The sequence below is a fragment of the Silurus aristotelis genome (assembly GCF_946808225.1).
Source record: "Silurus aristotelis genome assembly, chromosome: 2".
In the NCBI taxonomy this organism is placed as follows: Eukaryota; Metazoa; Chordata; class Actinopteri; order Siluriformes; family Siluridae; genus Silurus; species Silurus aristotelis.
In genome coordinates this window covers 36,396,352-36,418,120 of record NC_139575.1, presented here as the reverse complement: position 1 = coordinate 36,418,120, position 21,769 = coordinate 36,396,352, and the positions used below count along the sequence as shown (strand labels likewise).

General features: G+C 38.0%; 1 protein-coding gene across 1 annotated transcript; it reads right to left on the bottom strand.

The window, feature by feature from the left end:
- Positions 1-1,103: 1,103 nt before the first annotated feature.
- On the bottom strand, positions 1,104-21,416 carry atp7b (ATPase copper transporting beta). The gene is made up of 21 exons (XM_083560803.1): positions 21,118-21,416; positions 19,078-20,185; positions 16,672-16,908; positions 16,385-16,548; positions 14,828-14,989; positions 13,802-13,884; positions 13,429-13,612; positions 12,233-12,466; positions 10,020-10,111; positions 9,258-9,385; positions 7,906-8,060; positions 7,280-7,414; positions 6,929-7,123; positions 6,149-6,331; positions 5,627-5,852; positions 5,339-5,476; positions 4,669-4,811; positions 4,162-4,365; positions 3,680-3,797; positions 2,679-2,781; positions 1,104-2,054 (listed from the first exon to the last, which is right to left on the bottom strand). The coding sequence occupies exons 1-21, from the start codon at positions 21,283-21,285 to the stop codon at positions 1,796-1,798; spliced, it is 4,419 nt and encodes a 1,472-aa protein (XP_083416929.1). The 5' UTR covers positions 21,286-21,416; the 3' UTR covers positions 1,104-1,795.
- Between the last annotated feature and the right edge of the window lie 353 nt (positions 21,417-21,769).

Sequence of the window (21,769 nt, the reverse complement as noted above, 5' to 3'; positions counted from 1 at the left end):
AGATGCCTGAATATTGCCCCCCCGGTTCAGGATACGCCCTCCGAAACCGTCCACATCCGACCTTCCATGCAGCCATTTCTAATACCTTCCTCACTATGGTCACCGGAAGCTTCCACACTCTTAACTTTGAGCCCTGGCCGGGGTTTGAACCAGCAACCTCTCAACCCAGAGGCAAAGCTCTTCCAATTGAGCCACAGGATCTCCTGCAAGAACCTGATTTTTAGGACCTTTTTTGGTTCTTTTATAAACAATAATTCAACTTTTTAAAGGAAAGCTGAGGGGTAGGAATTGAACCGGGTGAGTCAGATAGCAGAGGCTGCATTACTAACCACTACACTACCAGAGGGGTGACAAACAAGGCTTTGCTTATTGGACTCTTGGTTTTTCTATAGTTAAGAGACCACTGTGTTCTCATAGATCATGATGGTAGAGGGTCAAAACTTCTCCTTCCTGTAAATCGGCGCGCAGTGAAAATAAAAAAAAATATTTCACCAAATCAATGGATTAAAACTGAAGTAACGAGTAGGTTTTGAAAATTTAAGAAGTAAAAAGTACAGATATTTGTGTAAAAATTTAATGAGTAAAAGTAAAAAGTCTGAAAAAATAAATAGTGGAGTAAAATACTGATACCAAAAAAATCTACTTAAGTACAGTAACGAAGTATTTGTACTCCGTTACTTCCCACCTCTGTAGTATAGTATATATATATATATATATATATATTTACTTCATTGTAATATATTGCTAAAAATGTTGAGACCTCAGAGGAGCATGATCGCATTTAAAATAACTGTAATGCTGTGAAAATCTTGACCTCCCTCTCTTTTGGTGAAAATCGGAGAACGCTGACCTTTCACCAAAAAAAAAAAAAACGTCGATGGGGATCGAAAAATTTCAACCCCAAATTCACAACAGACATTACAGGAGTGAAGTCTTACATTGGAGTGCACTTCATTTTGTTTTATAATTCTACAAAGCTGTTATATGGACAAAAAGATAAATATATTAATAAATATATAAGACAAAAAAAATTATTATGGATAAGGACATTATAATGGAATATAATCAATACAAATACTACAGTAATAAAAAGACAGAGACTATTTTCTTATATTTTAAATCTCCAAAAACTTAGTTTATTATAATACCCAGAAGCAATAGGAAAGCCCAAGAGTAAATAACATAAAGATTGTTTTATAGTAGATGTAATGGGTATTATTTAGCTACAGTACAGCAGTATAATGAATTAAATAATTTAATATTTGTTCAAATTATTGGAAAGTTTTAACATATTAAAATATAGTCTAGTATGGTAGAGCAATATGGTATAGTATACTATAAAAAATATATCTGCTATATTATACTGTATAGCAGTGTAGTAGATAAAACTGAAATAGTGTTTCATAGTATAGTTCATTAAAGTATAGTATGGAGTCATGTGGTACAGTAACCATAACCAGTTCTGTAGCCAGTTTAATACATGCCCATCTGTAATATTATGTACTGTACATTGTATTAAATTTGTACATATTTACGATGAAACAAAGAGCAAACCATTGACAAATTGTAGCCTGCTGGTTATTTTCACATTTGTAGATTCTTATAGTGAAATCAGTGATGCTCTTTAAAAAACAGAGGCCTTTTCCCGCCAGCAGGACGACCAGACTGATGGGGTTCAAACACAATCTTTCTATGATGCATATATTTTGAACCCTGTGATAAAAATGTAATGATGCACTCATCCGAGATCTGTTTTGTGAACCTGTAAGGACAGTCTGTAAACTCCACGGCTTTCCTACACAATAAATTCAGGGCCATAATGGTCATTCTCGAGCAGATGGTGGCGGTCCAGCTCGGCATGCACTCGTTCGGCTCTGAAGGTTTGAGATGGAGATCGAGAAACCTGGCTGAGTCTGGAGCGACTGCGGCGAAGGGTCCGAGGGCTGCATCGCCTCTTTTCCAACCCCACGTGAGTGCTGACCTGAGACGACCTCAGACTGCACATGCGCCCATGAGCTCTCGATTCGTACTGATCCACCGATGTCTTCTTATAGCTAAAAGGAAGCAGAGAAACCATATTTAGAATGACAAAGAGATGGAAAATAAAAAATTCGCACAGGTCCCAAGAGGCTATGCATTGTAATATTTCTTTTTTTTCTAGTTTTCTCGTGATCATGACATAACGAGTTATTGTCTCGTGATCAGGACTACGTTTTTCTGTGTATTCGGCATAAAAGCGTGTTCTGGAGGCAGCATCCTTGCAGCATCATAAATGTTACCATTTGTCAAATACACCGAAAAATTAAATACTGATCACGAGGATCAATGTTTGTTATGTCACAAAAAAAAATTAAGTCGTGAAAACAAGAAAGTTAAAACTATTATAATGCATGGCCTCTTAGGACATTCTGTACATATCAAACGATGAGCTGGAATAAAAAAAGAGGTTATTTACATAATCATAAAATTCACACCAAGTGTATGTCCCACATTCAACGCAAGTCTCTCTTCTATTCTCTATTATAAAATATTAAATGCCAATCCCTAAAGTGTGCATAATATAGAAATGAAACATGAAGCTTGATATCGGAACGACTAAATTACTTTTGGTGTGAATTAGCCTGAAGGTCACGGCTGAAAGAGTCATTACATGAATCATTAAAGCAGTTGCTTCTCACCATCGCAGCAGTAAAGAGGAGAGCAGGACGGAGACAGAGGAGGCAGCCATGGCAGCTGAACCCATCCATGGCTGGAGCACCAATCCCACGGGCATAAACACACCTGAACACACACATATGTTCTATAGCACAGCAGTATATATTAGGGATGGTAATATTCACTGATTCGCATCGGTGCATCGAAAATGATGTGATGCATCAATCTTTTGTATCATGATGCATCATTTTGAACATTTTTGCTTTGGTAATATAATTAATAGTAGATACGCTACACTTTCATTATTTAGAAAGTGGTCAATAATTTGTTACCAATATTTGCTATGTAGATCAATTTCTCTTCACTAAACTGTTTCTCGAGCGCGTTCTCTCAGCAACGCTGCTGCTACGTCCATATAATGTATCACAAAGCTATGGAGACCGAGGCGTGTCCTGAGAGTCACGTAGAATACAGATTAACATGGCAGAGGTAGAGCTGTAACTTTCTGTAGACTGCACAGGAAATGAACGTCTGGTTGTATTTGAATCTTTTTCTTGCACTTTAAACGCCTGTTTGTGGCACTTAAGAAGTCACTTGAGTAAATTGATGATTTGCTGTCTGTCTGAACCAAAGAAATAAAAGTGAACTATCAGTACCATGTTGAATTGCAGAGCATCGTATTTTTTCATTTGCATCGTATTGCATTAAATCGTATTGTGTAGAACGGAATCGAAATCGAATCGCACCGCATCGTAACGGGGGGAATCGTATCGCATCGCATCGGCAGCTGCTTCATATGTATCTTCAGCGTATCGTATTGTGGGCTATGCCTCGAGATGCGACTCACATCAACCTCAGTAATGGAGACGCACATTCCTAATAAAGTGTGTCTTTACAGGCCATCAGCCGATGTGTTTTTTTAGTAACTAAACATACTCTTTAAAAAAAGTTAAAGATTTTAACCTGAGGGAAACGTTCAATTCCTGATGGTCACCATTCACAGAAAAACGCATGTGCTCCTCACCTGCAGCGATCGGTATCCCGAGCAGGTTATAAACGAGAGCAAACAGAAAGTTGATACGGATTCTGCGCACTGTCTTTTTGGACAGCTCGATGCTGGCCACCACGTCCAGAAGATCATTCTGACAAAATGAAAAAAAATTCAAATGAAAAAAGCATATGCCTAGTGAAGAAGTTCAGAAGAGCAGAACTTCAATTAAAGGTTCTTCTATCAGTGGACATTTTCCCAAAGCAGCTTTAGAGAAATAACATATTATAAGATTATAAAAGTAAATTTTAATGTAATTCATTTGTCCCAATAAGTTTATCGCTACTGAGCTCAGGTGGAAAGGAAAAACTCTCTAAGACCAAGAAGAAACCTGGAGAGGAACCAGACTCAGAATGGAGCCCATCCTCATCCTGACACTGGATATGTATTCATTATACAGCAGTAGACAGCATCAACTGAAGCACAATCTAAAGCGTTATATATTTACTCAGACCAACCCGGATGAGGACGATGTCCGCTGCCTCGATGGCCACATCGGTGCCCGTGCCGATGGCTATGCCCAGATCAGCACGAGCGAGAGCGGGCGAGTCATTCACTCCGTCACCCACCATGGCCACCTTCAGCCCCTTTTCCTGTAACTCCTGCACTTTAGCCACCTTGTGAGAGGGCAAGACCTCCGCAAACACTTTTTTGATGCCAACCTGTGTGAGAGGGGAAATGTGCGCACACACACACACACACACACACACACACACACACACACACACACACACACACACACACACACACACACACACATTTGTATTATAAATTCATTCATGCCCACGAAGACTGATGAAAATAGCTCTAATCTTTGAATGAACTCTGCACAAGTGAAAACTCAAACACATTAAAATAACACTTCTGCATGACACATCAAATGTGTGTGTGTGTGTGTGTGTGTGTGTGTGTGTGTGTGTGTGTGTGTGTGTGTGTGTGTGTGTGAGTGGGAACGTGACTGGCACCTGTGTGGCGATGGCTTTAGCGGTGCGACGGTTGTCTCCTGTGATCATCAGAACGTCAATCCCCATCCGGCCCAGAGTGTGTACAGCCAGAGCCGACTCCTCTTTCACCGTGTCTGCTATTGCTAACATAGAGCACAGCACACCTGACACACACACACACACACACACACACACACACACACAGGCAGGTCTTTCAGTTGATACAGAAAGCAATGTACACCTAATACACTCACAACTATCAGTAATCACAGATCAGATTTCGTGCATAATGCACTTGAGTAGGCATCAGTACAGTTCAGTCCAGTCCAAAATTATTGGCACCATTTATAATTTTTATCTCAGTTGTTGTGGGGCATTTCTCAATTTTAAACCACACATTGGATTTCTTGCAAATTTTACATCAATATTTGTTGGCATAAATTATAATTTATGTAATTTATTCTTCAGAGGTGTCATTACTTTTATTGACAATCTCACATAACAAACTATAAGTCTAATCTGTATCTTTTTTTTAAATTGTTTGTTTGAGTAAAAGAAATTATTTCACCATCGTTTGCACTGTTCTCGAACTGTGCCAATATTTTAAAAGCTACCCAGACCAAATTGTAGTGTTTATCTTTATTAATTACTGTATTATATTGTATATTGTCTCTTAGAGTTTGGACCGTACCATCTATAGCCACTAAAATAGCTGTTTGTCCTTTTGTCTCATGGCTGCTCATGGCTTCATCCACGTCAGGTGTGACATGTAATCCATTCCTCTGCATCCACTGCCTGTTCCCGATCAGGACAGAATATGAGGGAGAGCCTACACACACACACACACACACACACACACACACACACACACACACACACACACACACACACACACACACACACACAAAACAATTACATAATCACAGAGTCTCTGTAACAGATCACACACTAGAGGGCAGTATGAACACATGGCACTAACCTAAACCCACATCTCCATCTGTAACTAAGCTACTCTCATCCATGGTGGCTCCCTGGAGGGTGAGACAGGTTGGCTTGTGTGTCTGTGTGTGTGTCTGTGTTTGTGTGCCGTCTGTCTCCGCACTAATCTGCAGGAGGTCCTCGATATTGGAAACTCTACAGCTGATCCCACACCCCGGTACAGCCTGGAAGTCATGGCAAAAGCCCAGGGTCTCCGTGCTAAGCTCCTGCAGTAACACACACATGCACATACACACACATATACAAACAAGCACACACACAGACAAACAAACACACACACACAGTAGATGTTTTGAAGCACAAGATTTCTATGAAGTTAAAGTAAAGTACAGATACTAAAAAAAAAGCTCCTTAACTACAGTAACGAATTACATTTACTTCATAAATGTCCACTACTGCCTACAGTGAATATATGTGTGTGTGTGTCTGTCTGTGTGTGTGTGTGTGTGTGTGTGTGTGTGTGTGTGTGTGTGTGTGTGTGTGTGTGTGTGTGTGTGCATGCCTCTTTGCAGTGTTTAGTGACTGCCATGCCCAGTGGGTGTTCGCTGCTGGCCTCCGCAGTGCCCACTATGGCTAGAACTTTCCGGAGAGGCAGGCGGGCTCGATCCCACAGAACCAGCACACGAGTGACTCGGGGGACCCCGTTTGTGATGGTGCCTGTTTTGTCGAACATCACCGCTCTGATCTAGAGAAGGCAAAGCATAAGTATAAGTTTGATGGTTGATGAAACCCGACTTTTCCAATTAAATCTGGTTCTTCTCCAAACTGTCACCACAATTTTGGAAGCACACAATTGTATAAGATGACCTGTCCCAGCATCACAATGCCCCCGTAAATTCAGCTCCATCTATATATGTTTAAAATGAGTTGGAGTGAAAGATCTCCTGCTATCGAGCTCTGAACTCAATCCTACTAAACCTGTTTGGGACGGATTTTCCACGTTGACTGCACCCCAGGCCTCCTGATCTCACCTACATCAGTTCCTGACTTTACTAACACCCTTAAGGCTGAATAAGTCTATAAGGCTCATAATAATAAGGCTCACATAAGTCTTTACACAATCTAGTGGAACATCTTCCCAGAAGAGTGGAGCTAAATGTGGACTAAGATGTTTGAAGAGAAGCAATTGCTTGGTCAGGTGTCCACAAGATTTTTCAGTATAGTGTACCTTATTATTATGGTGCTAAATTATGTTTAACATCTAAAACTAAAAAATACCTGGACCAATATATTTGTTAACATTTTTACAGCAATGTTTAGGGATTAAAAAGAAAATCCGTGCCTTGTGGGCCATTTCCAGCGGCTCTCCACCTTTGATAAGAATGCCGTTCTGCGCCCCGACCCCTGTGCCCACCATCACCGCCGTAGGGGTCGCAAGACCCAGAGAGCAGGGGCAAGCAATAGATAAAACAGTGATGGACGCCTGAAAGGCAAAGCGGACCACCACGTCGACCCGGGAAATATCCTTATCGTAGTCCTACACAGAAGACACTAGTGTTAGATACTGTAAGCGAGATTTGGACCCACAGAGACAAGTGAGATGATAGATGAGCTTATCAACAGGACAACTGCAGCATGAAAATACGTAAAGCAATCAAGGACTGAACATTGTTAAATTGCTGTCATTACTCACAGGAAAATACTTTGCCACGATGTCAAAATCGAAAGTTCCAATAATAAGCCATGCTGCCAGCGTTGCCACGGAGACGAACACGATAAAAGGGACGAAGTATCCGCTCAGCTTGTCTGCAAATTGCTGGATCGGTGCCTGAGAAACACAATTCATAATCGTAAACAAATTAACTTTTGGGCAATTAAAAAGTGTGTGTGTGTGTGTGTGTGTGTGTGTGTGTGTGTGTGTGTGTGTGTTTATTGTTGATGAATGAGGGCCACTGTGTGTAATGTTTATCTCGTACAATCATTTTCAATAATTCAGGAGTTGTCCGCTGAAATCTAGTCATGGGTTTTGTACGTACGTACGTGTGTGTGTGTGTGTGTGTGTGTGTGTGTGTGTGTGTGTGTGTGTGTGTGTGTGTGTGTGTGTGTGTGTGTGTGTTATTGTTGATGAATGAGGGCCACTGTGTGTTTATCTCGTACAATCATTTTCAATAATTCAGGAGTTGTCCGCTGAAATCTAGTCATGGGTTTTGTACGTACGTACGTGTGTGTGTGTGTGTGTGTGTGTGTGTGTGTGTGTGTGTGTGTGTGTGTGTGTGTGTGTGTGTGTGTGTGTGTGTGTGTAGACATTGTGTGGGTTACCTTGGACGTCTGTGCCTCCTCCACCAAACGGACGATCTGGCTGAGTGTTGTATCTGCTCCTACATGTGTGGCCTCGACCAGCAGCGCTCCATGAGCATTAATCGAACCAGCAATCACACAGCTGCCAGGTTTCTTCCTGACTGGCATGGGCTCTCCTGATGTAACACAATGCCACAAAGGAACACACTTTGGGATAATTGGGTCACTAACTGACACCTGGCTGGCACCCACACACCGAGCCTCAGAGTGGACATTTGGTTCACAGTTTAAACAAAGTAAAACAGGAAGGGTGATGATGAGGATTTATACCTAAGAATTATTTTATAAATTCATTTATATCATAATGTAATTGTGTGTTAACAAGCAGGTGATATTCGTTTGCTAATTCTAACTTCAACTTTAATTTATGATTAGCTAAATAAAATATTGTATTCACAAAACTATTAGATATAAATTGCTTCAGCTCACCATCGTGAGATAGCTGTACATCACATAGCGAGCTGGATAGAGTAGATGTAGAGATGGTTGTATAGATTAGATTGCAAATTGGGCGGTACTGTAAGTATAGATTAGATTGCTTGTTGGATGAGTAAAGATTGGATAGATGTTTGGATGGGGAGAATAGATTAGATATCTAGTTGGATAGTAAGTATAGATGTAATATGTAGTTGGGCAGTATGTTTAGATTAGATTGCTAGTTGGATAGTAAGTATAGATTAGATATCTACTTTTATAGTAAGTATAGATTAGATAGCAAGTTGGGCAGTGTGTATAGACTAGACATATAGTTGGATAGTAAGTAAAGATCAGATTGTGTGTTGGATAGTGAGTATAGATTAGATATATAGTTTGGCAGCAAGTACAGATTAAATAGCTCTTTTAGCAGTGAATGAAGATTAGATTGCTAGTTGGATAGTGAGGGTTAGGGTTAGGGTTAGGGTTAGCAGTTATTTATTGGCTAGCGAATAGGTGCTGCCAGCTAGCCAACATGTAGTTAGCATGCTAAGATGTTAAATAAATAAAGCATTAATATTAATATGTAGTGTGATTATAATAGAATTATAATATTTAACATCTGATAGTGAAAATAATTAGAAATGTTATTGAAGGTATGTGTTTAATATTAAATAAGTAATAAAATCAGAGCCTGGTTTTTGGCCATTTATTTCTTTTTATGAGTACATAATAAAACATAATAATTAATAATAATATGATACAAAAATTTACAAATAATTGTTTGGTCACTTAAATGGATTCACTTGAAAGCATAATTCTATTTAAACCCTCTGAAATCAGTACCGGGTGCCGGCAGTGTGGCAAGTTTGATGAACAGAAGTGAAGCTCATGTGTACCTGTGATCAGAGACTCATCAGCCATGGAGTTTCCCTCGATCACTTTCCCATCGACAGGAAACTTCCCACCAGGTGCCACTTTAACCACATCTCCTCTCTGCACCAGCTCCACTGAGATCTGCTTCTCCCTGCAGGGGAAACAGAAACATCAGCACCTTGCTGAGCCACTTGTGTGCTCATGTTTAAAGATTTTTACAAGGTTTTCTATATTTTGAATCAATATTCTTTTTATTTCTGATAAAAAATAGTTTTTCTGTTTCTTTCTCTAAAAATCAGAGGTCCCAGAGACCTCCATTGGATCCCAATTAAGTGCTCAGACAATAAATAAATTATTGGAACGAAAGTATGTGGACACTTGACCATCAGATTGCTATGTCCTTTTTAAACTTCCCATTCCTTAGTTAGTCCCTATTCGCTTGTATAATAATCTCCAGAATTTTTTTTTTAGATGTTCCACTAGATTTTGGAGTGTACATGTGGAGATTTGCACTCATTTAACCACAAAGGCATATGTAAAGTCAGGTACTGATGTACGTAGGTGAGGTGTGGAGGTGCAGTCAGCATACCAATTCACCCAAAAATGTGCTCAATAGGGTTGAAGTGAGAGTTCTATAGCAAGAGATCTTCTGCTCCTATATGTCTGGAAAAGTCAGGTGTCCCAATACTTTTGATCCAAGTGTTTCATATTAGTCACATTGCCTAATTGTAACTGCGCCACTTCATGTTCCACAATGTATCAATGACGTGTTTTCATATAAATACCTGATGATTGCACTGTCATGTCCCAGTGTCACTATAGTCGCATCTGTGGCCTGCAGAGACATGAGTTTGGCCAGAGCCTTTGACGTCTTACTCTACAGAGACAAAATCTAAATTAAAATTCAATATTACAACTTTTAATTCACATCGCTTTTCTCCAGAGCAGCAACACCAAAGTCACTTACATAATAAACAATAGCAATCTGAGCTTTTTATCACTAAAACATACACAGGGCCTTTTGTTACTGATTAACCCGAGAAAGCTAAACCAAGAGTCAAGGAACTGGATTTGTTTGGAAAAAATCGGAGATACGATTAGATTTTTACGACAGCGTTGTTTTTGGACCACGTGAAGGAATCTAGCGAGTAGCATGACGAGGAAAGAGATAAGACGGGATGATTTAAACCTCAGATACGCACCAAACAGAAAAACAGTTTGGAGCTGCAACCCACAGAAATGCATCATTTGATATCAACTAACAGCCGTTATTTATGGAAAGAGTACAAAAAGAAATCCTTTTTATATGGTACATTTAAAAAATATATAATAATAATCATTTTGTATAGTGCTTTTGATCAGCAGACTCACAAAGCAACATAAAGATACATACATACCATCCAATTATATTTACCCTTCATAATTATATTAATTTGGGTTATTATTATTATTATTATTATTATTGTTATTTTATTACTATTATATCATTAATAAAGTACCTTTTTTCTGCTCAGTTGTACAGATTATTAGCATCAGTTTAATAATAATAATTGATTTTATTTAAGGACACACATGGTCCATAAAAAACAAAAAATTGACCAAGCAAAAACAAACAAACCAACAATAATCACACAATTAAATAAATAAATAAAGAGGGTGGCAACAGTCCACAATATTACATTTACATACAAACTAAGATGCCAGTGGTTCTACATACTGGAGAAAAACCGGACAGATCTTAGTGCAGGGTTTGTCAGTGTGGAAATGATGCTGTTTACAAATGATACTGTTTAGTATCTCAGTAATCACAAGTTTATATTTGGGCCCTCATTCTGATATGTGTGATTTCTCACAGGCGGAAGCTTCACACACACCGAGGAGAATTAATGAGAATTAACGTCTTAAAATTGCATAACTTCCAACAGTGGTGGACGAAGAACACAAACCATGTAAGATGTTAAAGTAGAGATCCACTCTGTAAAATACGACTTCAGTAAAAGTGCTTCGTTTAAACTTTCAATTGAGTAAAAATGTAAAAGCAAATGTACTTAAATATCCAAAATACTATGATTTATTACGGCTATGATGTTCCTATTATCATTTTTATCACATGAATCTTTGCTAAATCAACTCAGTTTAGTCTTTGTTACTTTTAACACACCAATTTATTAATAGAAAGATATTAATGACTCAAACACTGATTGATATCTAATACAATTATCATGAGCCCAAAACCTTCTTTTTAACTTCTTAAAAAAAACGCAAACAAGGTCACGTGTTGTGTCGAGTTTGAGTCTGGAGTTTCTTTATCATTTATTCCTCTCTAAATGTTCTGCTTGATGTTGAACTGATGCTGAACTGTATGTTGGTGATCAGTAGATACACCAAGCGCCAAATCAAAACAACTTTAAAACGGAGCGTGCGCCCGACCCTGATTGGTGACTCGCTGCGTGTTTGTCCAGTTGTGTTTTTATCCTCATTATGAACAACAAATTTTCCAAAATGTAGTTGAGTAAAAAGTAAGATATTTAACTGTGAAATGTAGTGAAGTTTAAGTCCCAAATAGAAATACTTCAGAAAAGTACAGATATGCAAAAAAGCTACTTAAAGACAATTGTATTTACTTCATTACTGTCCATCACTGTCTTCCAACCTATTATATGTAATATCAACATCAGCCATTCAACTGTAGCCAAAGTTTGCATTCAAATCGAGGACCTGGCAACATTGAATGAAACAGCTGGAACATCCTGTGTGTCAGACCTTGGCATTGTGATGTTAAATAAGTCGCTGAGGTCTGAGGTCTGAGGTCTAGAAACACTCAAACCAGATTTACTCCTTAAAAAGACCTTCTTTATTGTTAACACTAGTTTTAATTCTGAACATTTTTCCCCGTTTAGCAAATTTTTACAGAAATGCAATTTATATATTGTCATATTTATTGCTCAAACGCATACGAGTAACAGGGCTTTCAGTAATCTATTACATTTTCTTTTACCTTGGCAATGTGCTCCAGCCAGCGTCCAAGGGCAATGAAAACAAACAGCATGGGAGGTGTGTCGAAAAAAGTGACCGGACTTTGCTTAGCCTCCTCGCTCATGGCTACCACCAGCACCACGCAGGAGTAAACGTACGCAATAGTGGTGGCCAGAACGATCAGCACATCCATGTTGGCTACGCCGTGTCTTAGAGAACGATAGGCTTGGATATAGAAGTATCGGCCACCGAAGATCTGACCATGGTGGATGTAAAGACAGTAAGACAGACAGAGGAGAGTTATCATAATCCATATGTTCTTGCAAAATATGCACTAAATTGTGTGTTCACAATTACAGATCTGCGTCAAAATCTGCAATACAGAAAATCTGTTGATTTCTCAAACCTGATTAGCAGGAGGAACAAAGTAGAAAAAGTGCATTGTGAAGATGGGGGGGGGGGGTTTATTTAAAAAAAATGGCATATGTGTATTCAGAAATAAACTAAGCAGACAAAAGTTTGTGGACATCTGACCATAAGATTGGTATGTAATTTTTTTGGGAATCCCATTCCACATTTAAATCTCATTCTCTTATAATAACTTACACTCTTCTAGGAAGATGTTCCATTAGATTTTGGAGTGTGCTTGTTGAAGATTTATTCAGCCACAAGAGTGTTAGTAGAGTCAGGTATTGATAAAGGTGAGATGAGGAGGTTTAGGTTCAGTCAGCGTTTCAGTTCATCTCAAAAGGGTTAGATAGGTTTGAGGTCAGAGCAGAGCAGGTTTAAGACCATTCACTCCAAACCATGCAAACCATATCTTCATGAAGCTAGCTTTGTGCACGGGGGCATTGTCATGCTGAAACAGGCTTTAAGGTCTCCTAATTCAAGTGAAAAGAAAATGTCATGCTGCTGCATCCAAAGGCGTCCTGTACTTATGTGTGCCTCTAACTTTGTGGTAACAATAGCTGGAAATGTCAGTTGTCCCAATACTTTTGTCCATATATAGTATTTGTGACTTTTTCTTGTCTTTCTATCTAAAAAGATATTAATCAGAAAACTATTATTATTTTTGATCACAAATTGAGTTTGATCACAAATTACTTCTCAAATTGATTCTCTAATCCTATTGTTAGTTCTCAAGGAAGTACTCTGAATGTTTTTAGCTGAAGCGTGTGTGTGCTGTTTCTATGGAGAAGATAAGTGAAGTCATGTCACCTGGACCGGGGTACAGAGCAAGAAAAAGATGAGGTTAAGAAGCGAGAGTCCGGGCAGCACGTTCTGCATGTCTGCCATGGCTCCTCCATGTTCTTCATGCTGCTTGTCCATCACCATCATGTAAATCATCAGGCCCATGACAGGAATCCCGAACAGCAGATTGAACAGGAAAGACTGACGCCAACTACACGAGTGATATTCAGATTTAAACGCGCTATACAGCTTTCACAATTGCCTCTTATGTACAGGAGATCTATTTTAGCCAATGTTTACTATAGATAAATGCCAGTGAAACAGAATATGAATAATACAGAATTCTTTTTTAAATATGAGTGCATTTTAAACGAGATATAAATGCAAAACAGATACTTGCAGTCGTATCTCCTTCTGGTGATCCAAGCCATCATTTTTTCTTAAAGCATCATTCCTTATCAATGACACGTCAAACCCAAGACCCTAAACCACAGAAGGAACAAAGGGACATTTGAAAATCTGATACAGTATGTGGTTTAATACAATAGCTTCAGTATACATATTTTTTAGAAAGCCTATGAGATAACAGTCTGGTGGAAAGTTAGTCATTTATCAATGCACCTCTGGATTAAATAAATAAATAAATAAATAAATAAATAAATAAATAAAAAAATAAATAAATAAATATGGATGGATGGATGGATGGATGGATGGATGGATGGATAGATTTGAATAAATAGAAGAATTTGGATAAATAGAAGAATTGGGATACTTGACTTTAACAGCAATATGCGCTTCTTTCACACAAGAATCTATCTGACATCCTTAACAATTGTGTGTCTCCAACTTTGCGGTAACAGTTTGAGAAAAATAAACATGTTTGGCTGACAAAATCATTTGTCCCAATACTTAAACCCAATAGTGTATGATGGCAATGTACAACAGTGATTACAATCAATGCAATACATACAAATATGTGCTTTTTGTAAAGCAACCTGCTTTGTGCAAGCGCTTATTTCTATGTTTAAATCAATCATATAACACTTCTTAAATACAAATCAATAATAATAATACATAAACATGTACAAGTCTAAACAACATGAGCTTCATTTAAATTATTCATTTTCCGCATAATACAAATGCTCACCCTGGTTTCAACCCACAACCCTAAACCCCATCACCAGACCATTCACACGTACAACAACAACAACGAAAAAAAGACACTCAAGCAGCTCTTGAATCAGTACTTTTTCACAATTTTTCATCAGGGCAGTAATTGCAAGTGCAGCATAAAAGCAGAGGCCAGAAAATACAAAAGCAATCAAGATCGTTTATTAAATCACGCACTTAAAAAAAAAATCTCATTCTTGGATAAACATTTCTGGCGAGATTCAATTTGTACAAAAGTATGTCGAGAACTGTTTACCTCGATAACTTGGATGATGTCGCGCGCCCCGACCACTTCGGGATCAAACTTAATGTGAGCCTTGTTGGTTGCCAAGGCAACAGTGGCCTCCAGAATGCCATTTGTACTTTGCAGTTTGGTTTCGATGGTATGGACACAGGAAGCACATGTCATGCCAGTTACCTGGGGAAACGGTGAGTACGGGTGAGTATAAGGAACATGTTGAGCACATCAGCAATAATAAGCTTTATAAAACTTAAATTACTGAGGTGAACTCTAAAAAGGTGAACTCTAAAAAGATCATAAAATGTAATTTTCCCTGTCCAGCTGTATGTGTGCTCCCACCCCTGTCCCCATATGGTCTGAGTGAACAAATATTTGTCACATTCTGTACAGCAGATGCGTCATTAAAAGAATCTCATTGTTGTAACAATGAAATTTTTTTCTAGAAATCTGAAATCTCATTTGAATGAGTTTAAATTCTTTATTTTGTGCTTAAATATACTTTTATAAACAGTTAAAACAGCACACTTTAACAAATACCTCAAACAATGATGTTTGAGCTATTCAATACAAATTACTGTGTACAAATTGACTGGACAGAAAAATAAAAACGAGGTTCTAGCAAAATTCTAAATATTGTCTAAAATATCTTTAGCTTTAGATTGAATTGAGATTTTCTTACTGAACATAACTTCAAAAATCTTGTCAGAAATTCATTGTAAGATTGCAAAAAAAAAAAATTCAGTTTCAAATGTCACATTTAATGATGTCAGATAGCTGTATAGCTTTAACTCTGTATATTTTTGCAGGGTATATTTTTTTCAATTTAACCAGAAAAATTCTGTCAGAAACACTGTTACCTTATGTTAATTAGCTGTCTAGCTCTGGAATTGCATATAATTGTAATTATAATCTAAAAATCCTGCCAGGTTAGTTCACATATGACTTGCCTTGTCAGAAATGATTAAGCTTTATCATGTTTGTTTGCTGGATACCATCAGAAGTGTTATTATTACATTAACATTTGTCAATATGATTTAAATATCCTGTCAAGAATTATACAAAAGAAGTAAATGTCACTTATTGTCCTTTCTATTACATACAGTTCACTATGTTCAGATGGAACCTATTACTATATGACTCATAGCACTTCAAGCTCAATTGTGAATAATTCTTGTTAATTATTTAATCAAATATAAACCTTTGGAGCAAATTGTCATGGGCATTCAGTAGTTTCCTTTAAAATAATATCTAAAGTAATATTAATAATAAAGTAATATCTGGTCAAAATTTCAAGTTGAAAAAAAAAATCAAGTTGTTGTTGTTGTTGTTGTTGTTTACAAATGTTATAATGACTTTTTTTTTCTGAGCTTGCTCCAGTCAAATAAGCAATATTTTATCCAAATTAATCTTTTTAAACTCTTTAGTGTATTTAATATTTTTCTCAAATACTGAATTCATTTTAAAATACAAAAGTTTGAATATAAAACTTTCAGTTCAGTATCATTTTTTTCGGTGCACAATTCCCATAATAACGCATAATAACACATAATAACATAAGAGCAAAAAGCTTACAGAAAGGTCCAGAAGGCCGCTGCTGACTGCACCGTCGTCCATTAGAGACGCTCCAAATCCCAGTCCAGCGATGAGTTTAACTATCTGTGCTGAATCCACGTAGTCTGGGTCATACCTAATTTCAGCTTTACCTGCCATCAAGGCTACGAGGACAGACTTAATACCTATACACATAAACATATCTTTTTAAAGAAACATCAAACACACCAAAAAAATTCACCCATTATAAACACCGCATTTACCATAATATGTACATAATAAATCATTATAATAATACATCAGCACACCTGCATGCTTGTGCAGCTTTCTCTCGATGTTGGCCACACAGGAAGTGCAGGTCATCCCTGTGACCCGAACAAAGCATTTCTGTGTTTTCGCCATTTCAGGATCTTCAATTCGCGATGGATTGACTGAGGATTTAGAGGTCTGAGGTGTAATTCTTGGTTGAGTCTCATTCTTGAGGTATGAGGGTGTGCTTTTTTGGGATTCCTGTCTATTGTGTAGGACGTCATTACCAGCAGAATCTTAGATGGAGAGATGAAAACGTGAACAGTGAGTTGTAGACTCCCTGAGACAAAACAGGGAAGAAATCTTGAGAGGAACCAGAGCCACAATGGAACCTGGGTGACACCTGATAGTGCCATTATAAATAATTCACATATGAGTGTAACTGTTATGTAAATATATGATAAAATATGATAAAATCTCAAATGTAAAACTGTATCAATTGCAGTCCAAAGACATCATCAAAGACTTTAGTCTTACATTTTCAAACTAGGAGACCCAAATCTGCTCCAGTATGACAATGCCGAAGTTCACAAAGCTAGCTCTATAAAAATATGGTCTACATGGTTTAGAGGAGAATATCTTAAGTGGCCTGCTACAGAACTTTGAACTCAACCCTATTGAACACCTTTGGGATGGCTTGAAAATCTGACTGCACCCCAGGACCCCTTACCTCTCCTGAATCAGTACCTGACATTACTAATGTTCTTGTGTTTAAATGAGCAGAAATTTTTACAAGCACACTTAAAAAATATAGTGAAACCTCTTCCTAGAAGAGTGGAAGTTATTATGACAGCAAATTCGGACTAAATGTGAAATGGGATTTGTGAAATGTGAAATGGGATCGAATCCGAGTCAGGTGTCCACAAATCTTGTCCATATAGTGAAAGTCTATAGTTACTACCGCATCCACTTTTGGTATATGCACTACACTGTCAGTTTACTGGGGTGAGTTAGTCTATATTTTTCCTACCAAAGCAGAGTTGTCACTTTTGTGGATGAATGAGCACAAATGTCCACACATGCACACTCCAAAATCTTGTGGAACATCTTTCCAGAAACATGTTAGTTTTTGTTACCAGTTACATTAGAGCCATACCAGCCTCCCTTATTCTCTTAAAGTTAATACCAATATACTCGTGTAACTAATAACATACTGCAAACGTCAGAGCTAGAACTTAATAAGAACAAATTCTGCATGTTAAACTGTGAAGAAAGTAATTTCTATATCTCTAAACTAAAGTGCTACAGTCATTCATGCTAAGTAACGATTCTAGTGGCTGGAAAAACGAAAGCATGAATTAAATGGAGGGAGAGTGAAAAAAAAAGTAAAATAAGCCCTCAGTAATCCGCTTAGCTGTTCATTCTCAATCCTGGCAACTGCATACCATTTAAAGATTGCTATGTCTGGTTCTGGAGTCATTCAAGTTCACCTACTGAAAGGTTTTTTGTTATTCTTTAATTCACATTTTCTGATGGCTAACAGAGAAAGGGCTCAAGATCCTGATCGTTTATCCTGTATTACAGCTAGAGAGAAATCAGGAAAGATTATCTGAGAGGTTAAAGTGCCTGGCCATGGACTTCCAACATTTACTGAGATTGCCTATGGGAAATATTTGCTTTGACTTCTTTATGTTGCCTTGACTTTTCACACAGCTCCACAGGGGAAATCAATCACATTAAAAGTCAAGGCAGGTGTAATGAAGTGATTAGAGGAGAAAACGAATAACAATCGTGAACATAACTTTAAAAATCCTGTCAGATATTCATTAGCTTATCCTAATTAGCTGGCTAGCAGTGAGGCTTGTGAAAATTACTAAAACTGCATTCTTATAATTTGGCTAGATTTAGTTCACTTTAACTATGAAAAATTGCCTTTTTAAAAATATGAAATAAATTTCGGGTTGGTTCTTGTACATTTTAGCTGTCACGTTAGATTGTGTCAGCTAGCTGTATAGCTTTAACAGTGACCATTTTAGCAGTTATACTATATTTTTAAATATAACAAAAAGATCCTGTCAGAAACACTGTTAGCTCATGTTAACTAGCTGGTTAGCTATATGACAGAATTAAATGTCATCTTGTTGGCTAGTTTTAACAGTGCAGAATATGTACATTTGTAAAATATCTCCTAAAATCCCAATTGTTGAGCTGCTTAGCATTAGCTAAGAGTCTAGAGTAAGCAGTGAGAAGGATTAGCATCGTATGAAAATTTTATTTTTAAGTTTAGGTCATGTTAGTCAAGTTAGCATTAGTCAGTTTAGCTAGCCAAATAACTAGCAGACTGTGTACATTTGACGATCCTGTCAGAATCACAATCTAGTTACTGAAGCTGAATGAATGAATAAATGAATGAATTGATTGTTTAATTATTTATTATTTATTATTATTTACAGGTATTACTGTACCTAGTTCAATGGATGCCTCAAATCCCATGTCCTCGATTGCCTCCCTGAGTTCCTCAGGACGAGTCACTCTGGGGTCAAACGTAATTATTCCCTTCTGCTTGTTCAGATACACTGTGATAGCATGCACACCAGTTCTCTTGGACATTATTTCCTCTATGGACAGCACACAAGAATTACATGTCATGCCTTTGATTATAATCATCACTTTCTCGAGTGAAGCACTGTCCGAGGGATGAATTCCAGATATCTGCAAAAATCCATTAGTTCTTCCAATCTGTTCCTGGAAATCTGGAGTTACTCTGTATTTGCCATTTGGTAGTTTCTCTATTACTGCTTTGATTGTAACCAGGGTAACCAGAGATGGATCGTATTTCAAATGCACACTTCTGTTTTCCAATGACACCAACACACCCTGGACACCCAGCATTCCAGATAAGCTCTCTGTTATATTTTTGACACACGACCGACAATGCATTCCTTCCACACCAAAGCTCTCCTCAACCCATTCGGATTGTGCCACCTTGACATGGCTTGGGTCTGTCTGATTGAGGCAAGCATCAAAGCCCATGCCTTGTATGTTTTCCCTGAGGAGTTCTGGCTCCACTAGTTTGGGGTTATACCATATAAAGGCTTCCTTGTCACTTAAAGATATGTTTAAACCCATAACCCCTTGCAGTGCTCCAATCCGGTCCTTGATGGAGCGAACACATGAGTGGCAGGTCATTCCATCCACTCTGAATCTTACCAAGCTTTCTTCCTGAGCTGATTCTCCAGATGGAGGAGTATTTGTCATGTCTCTCACTCGGTATCCTATCCCCTGAATGTCCTGTACGATCTCTTTAGCCGTGACTGCAGATTGATAGTAGCCTACCCACACTCTGCCTCCAGACTGGGAAATAAACACATCGGCTACACCGCTGAGTGCAGAGAGACGCGTCTGGAGGGTGTGAGCGTTATCTGAACAGGAAGGGCCGCTAGTTAGAGATAGGGTTAGGTAAGAAATCTGGCCAGCATGTGGTCGAAGTTCACTGAGGCTTCCTGCCATATAGGCAAGATTATCAAAGCCACGATTGTTGGACACTCCTGTCTCACACGGACCTCCATTTTCCTAAAGACAAGAAGCCGTGATTAAAATCAATTTTTAAAACCCAGAAATCCTCATTATGGATGTGATTCTAGAGTTAAAACCTGCATGTTGGGAGACCAGTGAACCCTATTAACTGAACTAAGTGAACTCTGTGGGCTGAATGGAAATCACACTGCCGAATAATCACACACACATAACTGAGTGTATAAGACTGAAGTCCCCCCACCACAAAGTACACCAAAGAGCAGATTATACAGCAGGGAGCTTATAGAGAACTTGTATCCTAGACTTATAGAGACGTGCTATCGTATTACACAGATTTTTAATTAGTTTTCACTCTTTCTTTATTTGGAAATCTAAGCAGGTTCAAGCATGGCACCTTTTTTTTTTTTTTACAATGATTTGTACAATGATTTTAAGCATGGCACCTTATTTACAACTCTTCACCTGTAAATGCCTGTAGGGGAAAAGCAATGGTGGTTTTTAAACCAGTGACATTTCTTAGTCCATGAAGTCTACAAAAATGATTAATACAGTACTGTATTTTATTTGTACTTTTTTATATACGTTCCAGTTTCCATAATATATTTTCACATTATATTATATTACATTACATTGCATTATATTATATTATATTATATTAGTTTATATTAGTTTATATTATATTATATTATATTAGTTTATATTATACTGTTTTTGCTTCTTCACTTCTCACTCAAGAAAAAGCTCATACTGTCTACAACTGTATAAAATAAAACTATAAGTCTATTTTGGACATGAATTCATGAGCATATTTTATTGTAATATATTTAAAGTAAAAATAACCTGATATCATTAAACTTTAATGGTAAAAACATTAATCAGCTGAGATGAAGCCTCATAATAATTCGAGGATAACGGACTGGCTGCACTCATGAGCCTGTTGATTTGTTATGCTCATTAAAGCCACCAACCTTCAGCTCCTCCGCTCCGCCTGCGCCTCCTGAGGACGGACACACGCACGGCGGAGACGAGCCGCACGGACACGGGGGCGCGCACTCCACCATGCACACCTGCTCACCGAGCGCCACGCCGGTACGCGCCGACTTAATGCGCTTCGCCAAAGAACCAAACTTGCTCATGTTGACGTTTCTCTCCCTCTCTCCCCTTCTCAATCAATCTCTCTCTCTCTCCCTCTCTCCCCTTCTCTCTCTCTCTCACACACCACTGCGTTCACTGGCACACACGGCACCATGAACGCGCGCACGGAACTGACGGTGCACCCGCGGGCGGCGCATTTAAACCGGGTTGGTTTTTGCACTCGCTTTGACGTCAGACTTTCACCTGAACGTGTGCTACATTCACGTGCTGTCGCAGATCAACAAAACCTGAGACGTGAAACGCAAAATGTTTTTCGTAATCCAATTTTTTTTACAGTTTACAATTCATTCATTCATTCAAAGTCATTAAAGTCCTAATTGTTGTTGTTGTTGTTGTTGTTGTTGTTGTTGTTGTGTTATTATTGTTGTAAAAAAATTGCATATACTTACTGAATAATAATAATAACAATAATAATGATAATAATAATAATGATGATGATGATGATGATGATGATTATTATTATTA

Bases quoted from the DNA above. Each gene is read 5' to 3' on its own strand.
- atp7b (XM_083560803.1), bottom strand. From the start codon at position 21,285: ATGAGCAAGTTTGGTTCTTTGGCGAAGCGCATTAAGTCGGCGCGTACC. The intron at 8,061-9,257 runs GTACACATGAGC...GTGTTACATCAG, and splicing joins TGATGAGTCTCTGATCACAG to GAGAGCCCATGCCAGTCAGG. The intron at 7,124-7,279 runs GTGAGTAATGAC...TCTTCTGTGTAG, and splicing joins TCGTGGCAAAGTATTTTCCT to GACTACGATAAGGATATTTC.